The 11604-nt window shown below is 34.6% G+C and overlaps 1 protein-coding gene across 1 annotated transcript; it reads right to left on the reverse strand.

The window, feature by feature from the left end:
* Positions 1 to 1044: 1044 nt before the first annotated feature.
* Positions 1045 to 6578, reverse strand: LOC107690948 (unconventional myosin-XVB-like; the record flags this gene model as incomplete). Its single annotated transcript, XM_016489388.1, has 8 exons — positions 6513 to 6578; positions 3669 to 3731; positions 3429 to 3486; positions 2308 to 2432; positions 2093 to 2188; positions 1702 to 1937; positions 1301 to 1470; positions 1045 to 1117 (listed from the first exon to the last, which is right to left on the reverse strand). Coding segments are annotated over exons 2-8 (761 nt in total), but the record flags the coding sequence as incomplete, so codon positions are not given.
* Between the last annotated feature and the right edge of the window lie 5026 nt (positions 6579 to 11604).

An 11604-nucleotide genomic window follows, 5' to 3' on the forward strand; every position in this document is an offset into this window, starting at 1 on the left:
ATGTAAGCCCATAGTATATACAATATTAGAATGTTCGCGGGAGCGGGACACACACGTTGTGGGAGCAGGCGGTAATAGTCAGAAATTCAGCTGGAGCGGGCTTAAGAAAACTCCCGCTCAGGGCTCTAGGCTGCGCATCAACACACACGCTAAGTTTTTTTCCGCGTTACCCCATCTCCACCCCCAATCATTAGTGCCGTTTCGTTCTTTGACAGAACATATAGGACAATTTTTGAAATAGCGCCATAAACAAAATTTATTTCAAATTTAATTCAAGCACTTTCAAGGACCTATGTTTGTTTTCAAGTACTTTCCAGGCCTTGAATCCATATGTCTGAAATTCAAGTACTTTCAAGTACTTTCAAGAAGCGTGGGAACCCTGAGTAATTATTAAACATATAACATTTTTATAGTACATTATAATTTAGTTAACGTAATGATATTAAATATTAAACAATCTTACTAATCCCAAACTTTTGAACAGTGGTGTATATTCAAATGTCAACAAAATCAGCTACTGATTAATTTAAAAAAGTCAAGGAATGCCTTTCAGCATCTTGATTTTAGGTTCACATACAGTTTTACATGGAGAATATATATATATATATCTATATATCAAATCACTGTGTTTTATATATATATATATATATATATATATATATAAAACATAATGATTTAATATATAATCATTTAATTTAAATAGTATAAATATTTTTCCTTTTTTCTTTAGATTTTGGGGTCAAATATGTCACAAAATAACCTAGAAAGCTAGAAAGGAACTTTTATTATTATTATTTTTTTAAAGCTTTATTTATGAGTTTTAGGACAGAAAGGAACTTTTATTAATGCTATTTTAAATAAATAAATACATACAGACATACATATAATTTTGTTGCATTATAGAAATGAAAAAAACTTGCCCAATTTTCATGAACAAGATTTTTTTTCATGTTAAAAATATTTTAAGATAAATATAACCTGGATGATTTTTTTTTTTTTTGCAAGATTCATCCACAAAAACAGACATATTTATCTATTAGCTACCTGTAGCTAAGAAGCCAAGAGGTCAACTGTTCTCCTGTGGTCCAAGACTCCACCTCCAAAGTTAACCTTTCCTCTGAAAAATAAAAAAAGGTCAACATCAAATAAACACCATACTTTAATAAAACATTTATACTCCAACATATTAAGAATAATTGATTCTCCTGGAATGAACAGTGAAACTGGGAATCCAATATTTTTTGCTGATAATCAGGTACAGCTCATCAGCTCAGTTTTCTAAGAAAGCTACAGCCCTCACCATTGAAAGTTTTAACTTCCACCACCATCTTTCCTTTTCTCTGATTTGCTGTCCACTCGAGTTGATTCGGAGGGTGTCGTCTGCAGGCAGGGGAGGGGAGCTGGAGGGATGTGAGGAGCTTGTGCTGGCACAGAGAGCGATACTCCCCTGGACCTCGGTCGGACACATACCTGACAATCATAATAAATATTATTTTTAATTCTGAAGACAACCAATAGCTGTACAGAAACACTATCCGGCCTTATTTATCTATTGATCAATATGCAATTTAATAATCTGTATAGTTTATTTAGAAAATTAAAAATGGAATAATTGCCCAATGGCAATGTTATATCAGTCCACTCTCTTCCTGTTCTAAAGACCCCTCTTTTAAGTTTGTAATACTATAACTAAAGACGTACTTGAGCAGGGGTTTCTCCAAGGCAGGAGAGGGTGTGAAGGCACTCAGACAGCAGGCCAGGAGCAACCAGCCCCGCAGGGCACTCTCTTCATTATCCCCATCCCAAGTGCGGTACACCAGTTGTGCTAGAATCTCATCTCTGATGCTGGGCCGTAATTGGCTCTTCTCCACAATATAGTTCCCTAAGATCTGTTCCTGCCATCCTGTCAGATCAGAGTCACCTGTGAAACGCAGGATCTAAAGGAGAACGTAGATGAGGAAGGATTCATTCAAAATCCAAGATTTCATACCCAACATTTCAGTAAAAAAAAATGTTTTTTTTTTTCGAATTTCTGTTGTAAAATATCCATTTACGCAAAACACGTCACTATGTTTTTAGGTTCTGTACTGACCAGTTTGTAGATTTCTAGAGCTGTGCGGGCATCATCAGGATCCAGAGACGTCAGAGGCTTCTGAAGCGGAAAACCCTGCGGGTGGCACCATCCATCCTAATGGAAAGGAAAACAGATAACTGCTGTAAAAAATGGATGAAATCGATTCACAGGTATGGAAATTGCTTGTGAAGCGGAAGACCACAAAACTAGGTAGGACGTTTTTTAAGTTCTACCTTCAGGACTGTTTTGGCATATTGGGAGAAAGGGTGTCTGTCAATGTCTTGGGGCAATGAGAGGTTGTGGTCTGCTTTGACCTGTGGCAGAGCTACTTCTGTTGCTCCTGACCCTTGAGGACGTCCTGAAAGCCATCATTGTAAATGTGAATACAAATATGGGCACAGTTTTTACCCAAAGCAATACAATTACTTCATATGGGTCATATGACGTTGCTAAAAAGAACATTATTTGGTGTATTTGGTGTAATGCAATGTGTGGTTGCTGTTAATCAAAGTTACTTTGATGACAAAAAAAAAGTCCACTGTCTCTTGATTTTATCTGTCAATTTTGAAAAGCTAAGAAAAAAGTTCACATTTCACTTTTAAGCACTTTTACAAATAAATATGGAAACCCTTTTATAGTACTTTCACTCAAGTGTGTTTGACCTATTACTTAGATTTTTAAGTGAGTAAAATTACACAGTATTTTCATCATTGATAATAATAATAATAAATGTTTCTTGAGCAGCAAATCAGCACATTTTAATTTTTTCTTAAGGATCATGTGAAACTGAAGGCTGGAGTAATGATGCTGAAAATTCAGCTTTGCATCACAGTAATAAGTTACATTTTAAAATAGAAAACGGTTATTTTCAACTGTAATAATATTTCATAGTTGTACTGTTTTACTGTAATTGTGATTAAATAAAAGCAGCTTTGGTGAGCATTACAGACTTTTTTGAACTGTAGAGTTTTGTCAAATTTAAACAAAATCAGCTGCTGGTGAATTAAAAACACCGTTGAGGATCTTGAGTTCAGTTTAACAGTTTCACATGGCCAAACCATTGAAAAAAAATTGTGAACAAGTTGCTGTTAATCAAAGTTACTTTGATGACAAAAAAAAAGTCCACCGTCTCTTGATTTTATCTGTCAATTTTGAAAAGCTAAGAAAAAAGTTCCCATTTCACTTTTAAGCACTTTTACAAATAAATATGGAAACCCTTTTATAGTACTTTCACTCAAGTGTGTTTGACCTATTACTTAGATTTTTAATTGAGTAAAATTACACAGTATTTATACTTCAGTTTAAAGTGTAATCTCAGCACTTTTAATTGGTTATCAAGTATCAAGGAACTCACCTGCTGCACTGCGTAATCTGGCCGACAGGTCTGCCGGGATCTCCAATATTCCCACATCCTTCAGGTAAAATATAGTATTTCATTCTTTTGTGTTGTTCAAAATTAACGTTTAACTCTGAAGTGACCGGTTAAATTATGTCCAAGTCCATAAAAATCAGATGCTCAGAGACCTTGAGCACACAAGTCAAAACAAAAGAAAATAAAAAATCTATAAAAATGAAAAGATTCAGAGTGTCTCACCATCTCTGAAGAGGCAGATGTAGGTTTTGCTGCTTGCTTCACTCTTGTTCTATCAGTATGTTCCTGATCAAATCAAAATACAATCAAAAACACAATCTAACGTAAAAAAAAAAAAACTTTTTAAAAAATGATTAAAAAATCATTTGCATATTGTAGTGTTTCATTCCTTCTTGACTGAACCATTGGACATTTATTTTGTAAAGCTATTCCACTCATTTATTCTATTACCTGTCCACGGCATCGTATGCAAAAGTAAACAGGACTATTCTTAGCAGCTGGCCTTCTTTTATATCCTAGGAAGACCCTCCCTTGACTCGCTCCTCCCCAAACAAAAGAATTACATGAAATTTGAGTCACCAAACCCATTTTTTATCTTATCATTTAGTATTATCATTGTGTTTGATTGGCCTTTTCTGTTCTGTGTATCATTGTTGCCAGAAAACAGAGTGCAGAAAATAAGCCTATTGATTTTTACATACTGTAGAAACAAATCTGAGAGTATTCTGGAGTATGGCCACCAGATACCTGGTGTTTGCCTGTTCCAGTGAACTATTTTTATATTAAACAATTTAATTTTTCTTCTTTATTGGACAAGCAAAAATTTTTTATTCTTTATTGGACAAGCAAAAATACTATCATACAAAATATACACAAAGCTGTTAAACCCACTGAATGAGAATCACGTCACAAACCAGTCTTACCACAAATGCATAACAATTACTACAAAGTGATTTGACAGCAGAGTGAGGACATAGTCCAAACTGTATAGAACAATGAGGGGTAACAAGGAAACAGAACTGAAAGCAGCAGGTTATATAACTTAGTGGATCATTTAAATATAACTCACTACCAGTCAAAAGTTTAGACTGATTAAGTTTCTGATTAACATATTTTTGTTCATAAATATAAATTTGTATTTGAATGAATTTGTTTACAAAACTAACATTTTTATTCATATTCTTTTTAACAGACCTGAGGGAAAAGCAGTCATTAAATGTCCAGAAAAATAAATATACTTAAATGTATTTGAAATACATTTATTTCATGCTAAGTATACTACATACACATTTACATATTTATGTACTTAATAAAATACCCTGCAATTGTACGTTTAGTATACTAAACTGGTATACTTAAAGTCTGCTAAATTGGAACAACTAATTGTGTACTTAATGCACTTTAATTGTGCAGAAGTAGTGCTGAAGTCCAATTACTTAGTATATTTGATTGTGCTAAAGTGAAACTATTGCAAGTATACTTCAGGTACACTTTAAATATTTTGCATTTAAAGACCAATATTATTCAAAAATCATACAATCATCATCAAAAGTGACATTAAAACACATTTTAGACTTAATATTAAGAAATGTGCATTGTGTACAAGTAGTACCCCAAATAAAGTTTAATTATAATTTTTATATCAGTAAGTCTCAAGTTATCTGCCAGTAAATATGTTTATTATTATTATTATTATTATTGAGCAGAATGAAACAGATTAACAGCAACAACTTGATGTAATGACCTACACAACAGCTGAGAGCAGTGACAGATATATACACACATACAGGAGAAGAAAAGGAGAGAAGAAAAAAAAACATAAACGAACACATATGCTATAAATGTATGGATGTGGTCATTTAAACAGGTACAGAGGTAAGTGAATAGTTTCATGAATTGTAATAGTACTTAATATTATTAATCAAATTTCCTTGTGTTATTGTGGCAAAAGATGAGATTATAAATGCAACTGCACTATGTATTAAGTAGACATTTTAAATAGTAATAATATTATAATATAATATTATACAGCAAAAAGAGCAATAGATGTGATCATCAATATAATGAGCATTTAAACATATCCCATTAAAGTGTAGTTGAGTAACCTCAGAACAGTGTGCCATGAACAACCTTTAATGCAGGAACAGCTCTAATTTCATAGTCATTATATAGATGGAAACCGATCAAACATTCAATAATAGCACTGACAGATGATGGCCTACTTTTAAGATATGTCAGTAAATATGTTAATAGAGTTGAACTAAGTATGAAATAAATGTATTTTAGATATATTACTTTTTTACTAGGGCATACAAGGGAACCATTTAAAATCATCCCATGATGCACCTCATGAAGGCTGAGAGAGCGTCCAGAGTAACCATCTAGATTTTGAGGAATCTCGAAAACATTTGAACATGATTCCCATATTTCCATTTGTGTTATGTAATACTTTAAAAAACTTTAATATTATTCTACAATATTGAAAACAGTAATAATAAAGAATGTGTACGTATATCATTATAAGAATAACATTTTTTAAGTATAACACTTTTGACTGGTAGTGTAAATCCACCCCCCCCCAAAAAAGCCAGAACCTTTTAGAATTTAAAAGCTTTTTCTAACACATTACACCACATTCAACAAACCTTAAAGTCTTACATCAGTGTTTCCCAACCGGGGTGCCGTCTGTTGAGAGCAGGGGTGCCGTGTAAAAAATCTTTTTTTAAATATTTTGAAATTGCTAAAATGTTCATAAAAGCAGCTATTATATAATATCAATTTCTGATGTCGCCAACAATTACAGATGCACTGAAATTCCGGCTGCCGAAAATGAGTTCACCGCTCAGGATTCACTTTCACGTGGTGTGACGCTCTGCGTATTATCCCGCTCTATGCATGTGTGCGCTCCGCTCAGTCGCTCACGGCCCATGTAAAGGTTGGGAAACACTGTCTTACATAACTGATACAATCTATTTCTTATTTTCCGCCCTAATTTCTCTCTGTATCATTAATCTGTCTGTTTGCTATTAGCATGTGTAATATGGATAAATATTAAACACTACCTACCTAGGATGATATTAAAACAAACGTAGCCGTCCCCATGAAAAGTGCTCTTTAACTGATGAAATGAGTTGAAATCCAAACACAAGAGAAGTGGTGCTTAGGTGGGTCTTTGCAGGAATGAGAGAGAAAGGGCAGGCAGGCGGGCAGGTGGAGCTCACCTCACCTAACTCTGACATTTCTTACATGTGTACACACTCTTAAACAGCCCATGACGCACTAGAGAGACCAAACACGCCACATGAATCAGAGAATAAACATAACTGCATTAAAATTGATTTTTTTTTTTTGCATTGTGTATTGTTTTTTTTTTTTACAAGAAATTGATAACAAAAAATTTTTATGAAAACCACCATGCTTTTTATTTAATTTGAAATGAAATTGTATTTCGTTTTCTTATAGAGGTTGAATAATAGGAAACAATGGGTGCCATTTTTTTAGAGCCATAGATTGAATTTCACAATCTCATAAATTCACTCAGCACACAAACGGCCCAAAGTCCTTCCAAAGAGTAAAATATATTATAAGTCTCATGATTTCTGATGCAAGTTCACACTATGACCTTACATGTAATGTAAGGAAACAGTAATCAATATTCAGTGGCTTGTATGACTAACTTGAAAATGTATTTGACTGTCATTGCATTAGATAAAATATAAAAGCGTTTGGCATGAATTAATATAATGATTACTATAACAATCCATTATTTAGAATGGGAGGAGTGAGGCTGGAATTTATTGCTTCATATTAGCTTTCACATATTAATAACATGGCCTTAGTTACCTAGCAATGGACCATATAGGTAAACAGCTAATATAATGAAGTGTGAGAATTTATATATATGCAAATTAAGCCAAGAAGAAGCCACAGGCACACGGGGCAAAGGATTGAAAGAGCTAGATATAAGGGGAGAAATGAAAGCTCTCACCCTCCAATGACGTTTCTTGATGGTGTCTCTGGTGATCATCATAGCTGCCCTGAACTGAGTGAAGGCCTGCTTTAATTTCTTGTAGTACTTCCTGTAACAGAAAGAGTGCGCCACTGCTTCACATTCAGAATCACATTCGATTCTCTTCTGTTTTTATCATGCTCTCAAGGTTTATCAAATATGAAATCGCTGCACATACCGAGCCTGGTGGCCCCTGATGTGGGACTGAATGACGATAGCCTTCTGTTTAAAGAAACGGAAGTTTCTCCGGCAGATGAAGCCGCGAATGTTCCTCTGGATGGTGACTGCAGCCCATGTTTGGGTGCTACTCCATTTTTCCTCCACCCGCTGATACAGACTCTCCTTCATAAACACCTGTGTGTGTTCACATTAAAGGAAATCATTAGAGGGTGGGATCTTTAGTGTTAATGTAGTAAATGAATGAGTCAAATAACCCAGGCTGTGGTAAAGAGTTATGTTACTGTACTTTAGTGAGTCCTAGTTGGTACTGGCCTTCCTCTGCTCCTGTAGTCTCCAGTAAAGGCACTACTTGCTCTTTACAAGACTGGTGTGCAGGTCTCTGGGCCAATAATACACCATACCTGAAATTAGACATAAAAAGTGCTAGAAAAATGTGGTTGAAACTCAACTATAAAGATAGTGGAGATTTTATGATGTACTTATACTCAGGGTTCACACACAATTTTGACCAATGGAATTACATGAATTTTCCATGATTGTTAGTATAGGTGTGTGTGTGTGTGTATGTATATATATATATATATATATATATATATATGTATATGTGTGTGTGTATGCAATGCATCAATGCAAAGCTTATTTATTCAGCTTTCAGATAAGATTTAGAAAAATTGACCCTTATGACTGGTTTTGTGGTCCAGGGTCACACACACACACACACACACATATATATATATATATATATGTATATATGTATATATATATATTTTTTTATATATATTTTTTTTTTCTCCATGCACATTTTGACCAATGGAATTACATGAATTGTCCGTGATTTTTAGTGTGTGTGTGTGTGCATAAATAAATAAAAAAGGAGGACAATAAAATATCAATAAAAATTTATACATAAAAATAAAAATTTTATTTTCAGGCATGGAATAGATATAATTACAAACACACACGCACACGCATACAAACACACACACACACACACACTTATGAAAACAATGTATGATTGTTATACCACTAATAATGTATTTGAATGTCCTAGTTTCTGCTGTAGTGTGTTACCTCTCCATGAACAGAGCGAAATGAATGCAAATAGGAAATCCTTCTTTTCGTATGTGAATGGTCCCCAGTATCCCTCCATGCCTAAGCTGTGTGGTAATGTAATCTACATCAAATATGCCTGGAAGCTGAAACCACACAAAAACACCAAAGTGAGGTCCACCAATACATTTGTGCTTGCTTACTCTAAACATAATTGTTCACAACCAGAGAGACTATATGTAAATTACAAATAGTGTCAGCTGAAATTACCTTAACATAGTTTGGCTTAAAGCATCGTATAAATGTAGTTTTACACCTAAAAAAAAAACAGAATTAAATTATCTATACATATCTAGCCTACTATATACACCAAATGGCAATACCAAATGCCCTGTGTATAAAACACAAAGCAGTCCATTTATACAAAATATAGCAGAATAAAAAAACTGTGACATTTGTTGACCTCTCCAAACGAGTGGTGAGCTCTATAAGTGACTGCTGGAAATGAGCAGCTGTTGACATTTGGTTCCGGTAACCCCTTGCTCTTCCTAGCTCTTTCTGTTGGACGTAACGCTCTTGAACCTTCCGGAAGAGACCCGACACCATCTACACAGACAAGAAAACACACTCCAATTACTTGTTACAGGTATTTGTTACCAAACATTGGTCCTTCAAAACTTAATGAGACCTAAAGCTTGCATAAATGATATGGGTTGTTGCTAACTCTTTTGTTTTGTCTGGGTGTGTTGACAGTCTCATGAATATATAATAGTGGACACATTATTGTGTTTCTTTGCAATCTAGACACATCACAAATCACTGAGGAGAGTCTGAAGTGAGCTTCCATGAACATGAGATGAATTTATCTGTAAACGACTGCGGGCAAAAAGCTCTAATACTTCTGGGCGAAACTGGTCGTGATTTTTATTTAGAAAGTTGTGCACCTTGCAAGGGGAAAAAAATGTAATTTTAGCCAAAATGTTTGCCAAAAAAGTATTTTAGCCATGGAAATCAAACGATTCTTGGGTAAGCTGTCAGAACAATCATCTTTCATGAATAAAACATTTTGTGAACGCTCAGATCAGGCTTGCCTGGTACGTGACAGCCCCTGCATAGTGATATATTGTGAACACTGGCAGAGGAATTTTGGGCTTGGTGTAGTAGGGACTGTTGCCATGGTGATAGTGACATTTCTGCAAGAACATGTGGTCTGTAGCCTGGGACGAAAAAGAAGGAGAGAGCCAAAGAAAAGAGAAAGGCAAAAAAGACAAAGGCAGCCCATAAATCCATTGTAGTATAATTTGCATTTGAATCAACACTAGGTCATATTGGTGGAAATTCAAGTTTTATGATATTTAAACATCACATTAAAGTAGAAGAAGACTTCCAAATCCATAAATGAGCTGCAATATAAGATTATTCAAAAGAATGTTGACTTTAAATTCACTCAAATGTCTGGTTTAAAGCTGAAATGGGAAGTTACTTGAGGAAGGCAAGTCTGGTCATCCAGGATGCGAAGGATTTCACATGGCCGTGCTGAGATGAGATCCAGACAGCCATTAGAGTCTTCCAGAATTATTGGATACCACGAGGTCTGCTCTGCGCTGTATTCCTCCTAACAAAAAACACATAAAGCCAACCACTTGTTTTATTTATTTTTTCAGTCCCCTAAAGTATTAATTATTTCCAGGCCAAAAAAAAAACGTATCCGAGAAGCCACATTTATGGTATGGTATCTCAAGAATTACAATTGCTGGTCCCATTGGAATTGGAAGATATAGATTAATAAACATGTTCCCATCAAGTCCAAATGGTAAAGAGTCTCCTCAAGGTGTTAATATTTTCATAATAGGCCTCTACACTAGGAAAATTGTGAGAATAAATTGTCAATATGATGGCTGAGGACACACACTGACCTGCTCTTGGGCCACTAAGGCTTTGTTCACAAATTGTTGCAGCTGCTCATTGACAAAGTTTACACACAGCTGCTCGAAACTGTTCACACTCAGGTTCTGTAATGCACATTTGTTCAGTTCTCTCCCACAGACTTGCTATATTTAAAGAGGCTTAACAAGTGGGAATTCAGTGACACTTTGCGTAAATCAGTCATTCTTCAGACGTGGGACAAAACAGGTCCAGCAATGGTAACTGCTATTAGCTTTAAAAAATAAAAATATTTTCAATTTTAAATGTCATGAGGGATTAATAATAGAATGTATTTAACACAATTATCACCTTCAAATTAATTTTCTCATTATTATACCAAATCTGTGTTTCTTAATGTCCTCTCACTACATCTAAAACAGTGTGTCCACAGAGAAGGGTTCAATCATTCATATGCAATAAAATGGATAAAAATGTTTTTTTAATGATGAGCTTGTTTTATCAAAAGCAACACTTAATAATATCTCCTATCAAAGCAAGGTTGTTTTTTTAATGACACATCTATGTTTCATAAGATTTTAAAGTTGCGTCCCCACTTTTTGTCAACACTGTCAGACATTCAATAAAATGTAATAAAATCAGGGAATATCAGGGGCAGCTGTCACTCTAAAGGACCCCCTTGCCACAGTTCACCTCTGCAGAGTACATCAGTGTCAGACAGGCTCTGCTAAGTTTTAGAATATTTTAAATCCTAATGTTAATATTTCCTGTGTCACAGCCATGATATGTCAACACCATCTTCCAATTTCTGAGGAAATTATTTGAAATATTTAGATAATTTTATTCTCCTGAAGCAGGTTCCATTAGCATCTAGCATCAACAGAAAAAAAGAAAATGGCTACTACATGAACTCCATTGGTTTTGTGAAAGAAATGCCAAATTTGTCAACACCGTCAGATGTCACCACCATAAGATTTTGTGTTCCAATGATATATCAAAATACTTAAATGTGACTCTTGAATAAAAGCTTTATAA

The sequence above is a fragment of the Sinocyclocheilus anshuiensis genome, unplaced genomic scaffold (genome assembly GCF_001515605.1).
Source record: "Sinocyclocheilus anshuiensis isolate Anshui unplaced genomic scaffold, SAMN03320099.WGS_v1.1 scaffold1885, whole genome shotgun sequence".
NCBI classification, from domain to species: Eukaryota; Metazoa; Chordata; class Actinopteri; order Cypriniformes; family Cyprinidae; genus Sinocyclocheilus; species Sinocyclocheilus anshuiensis.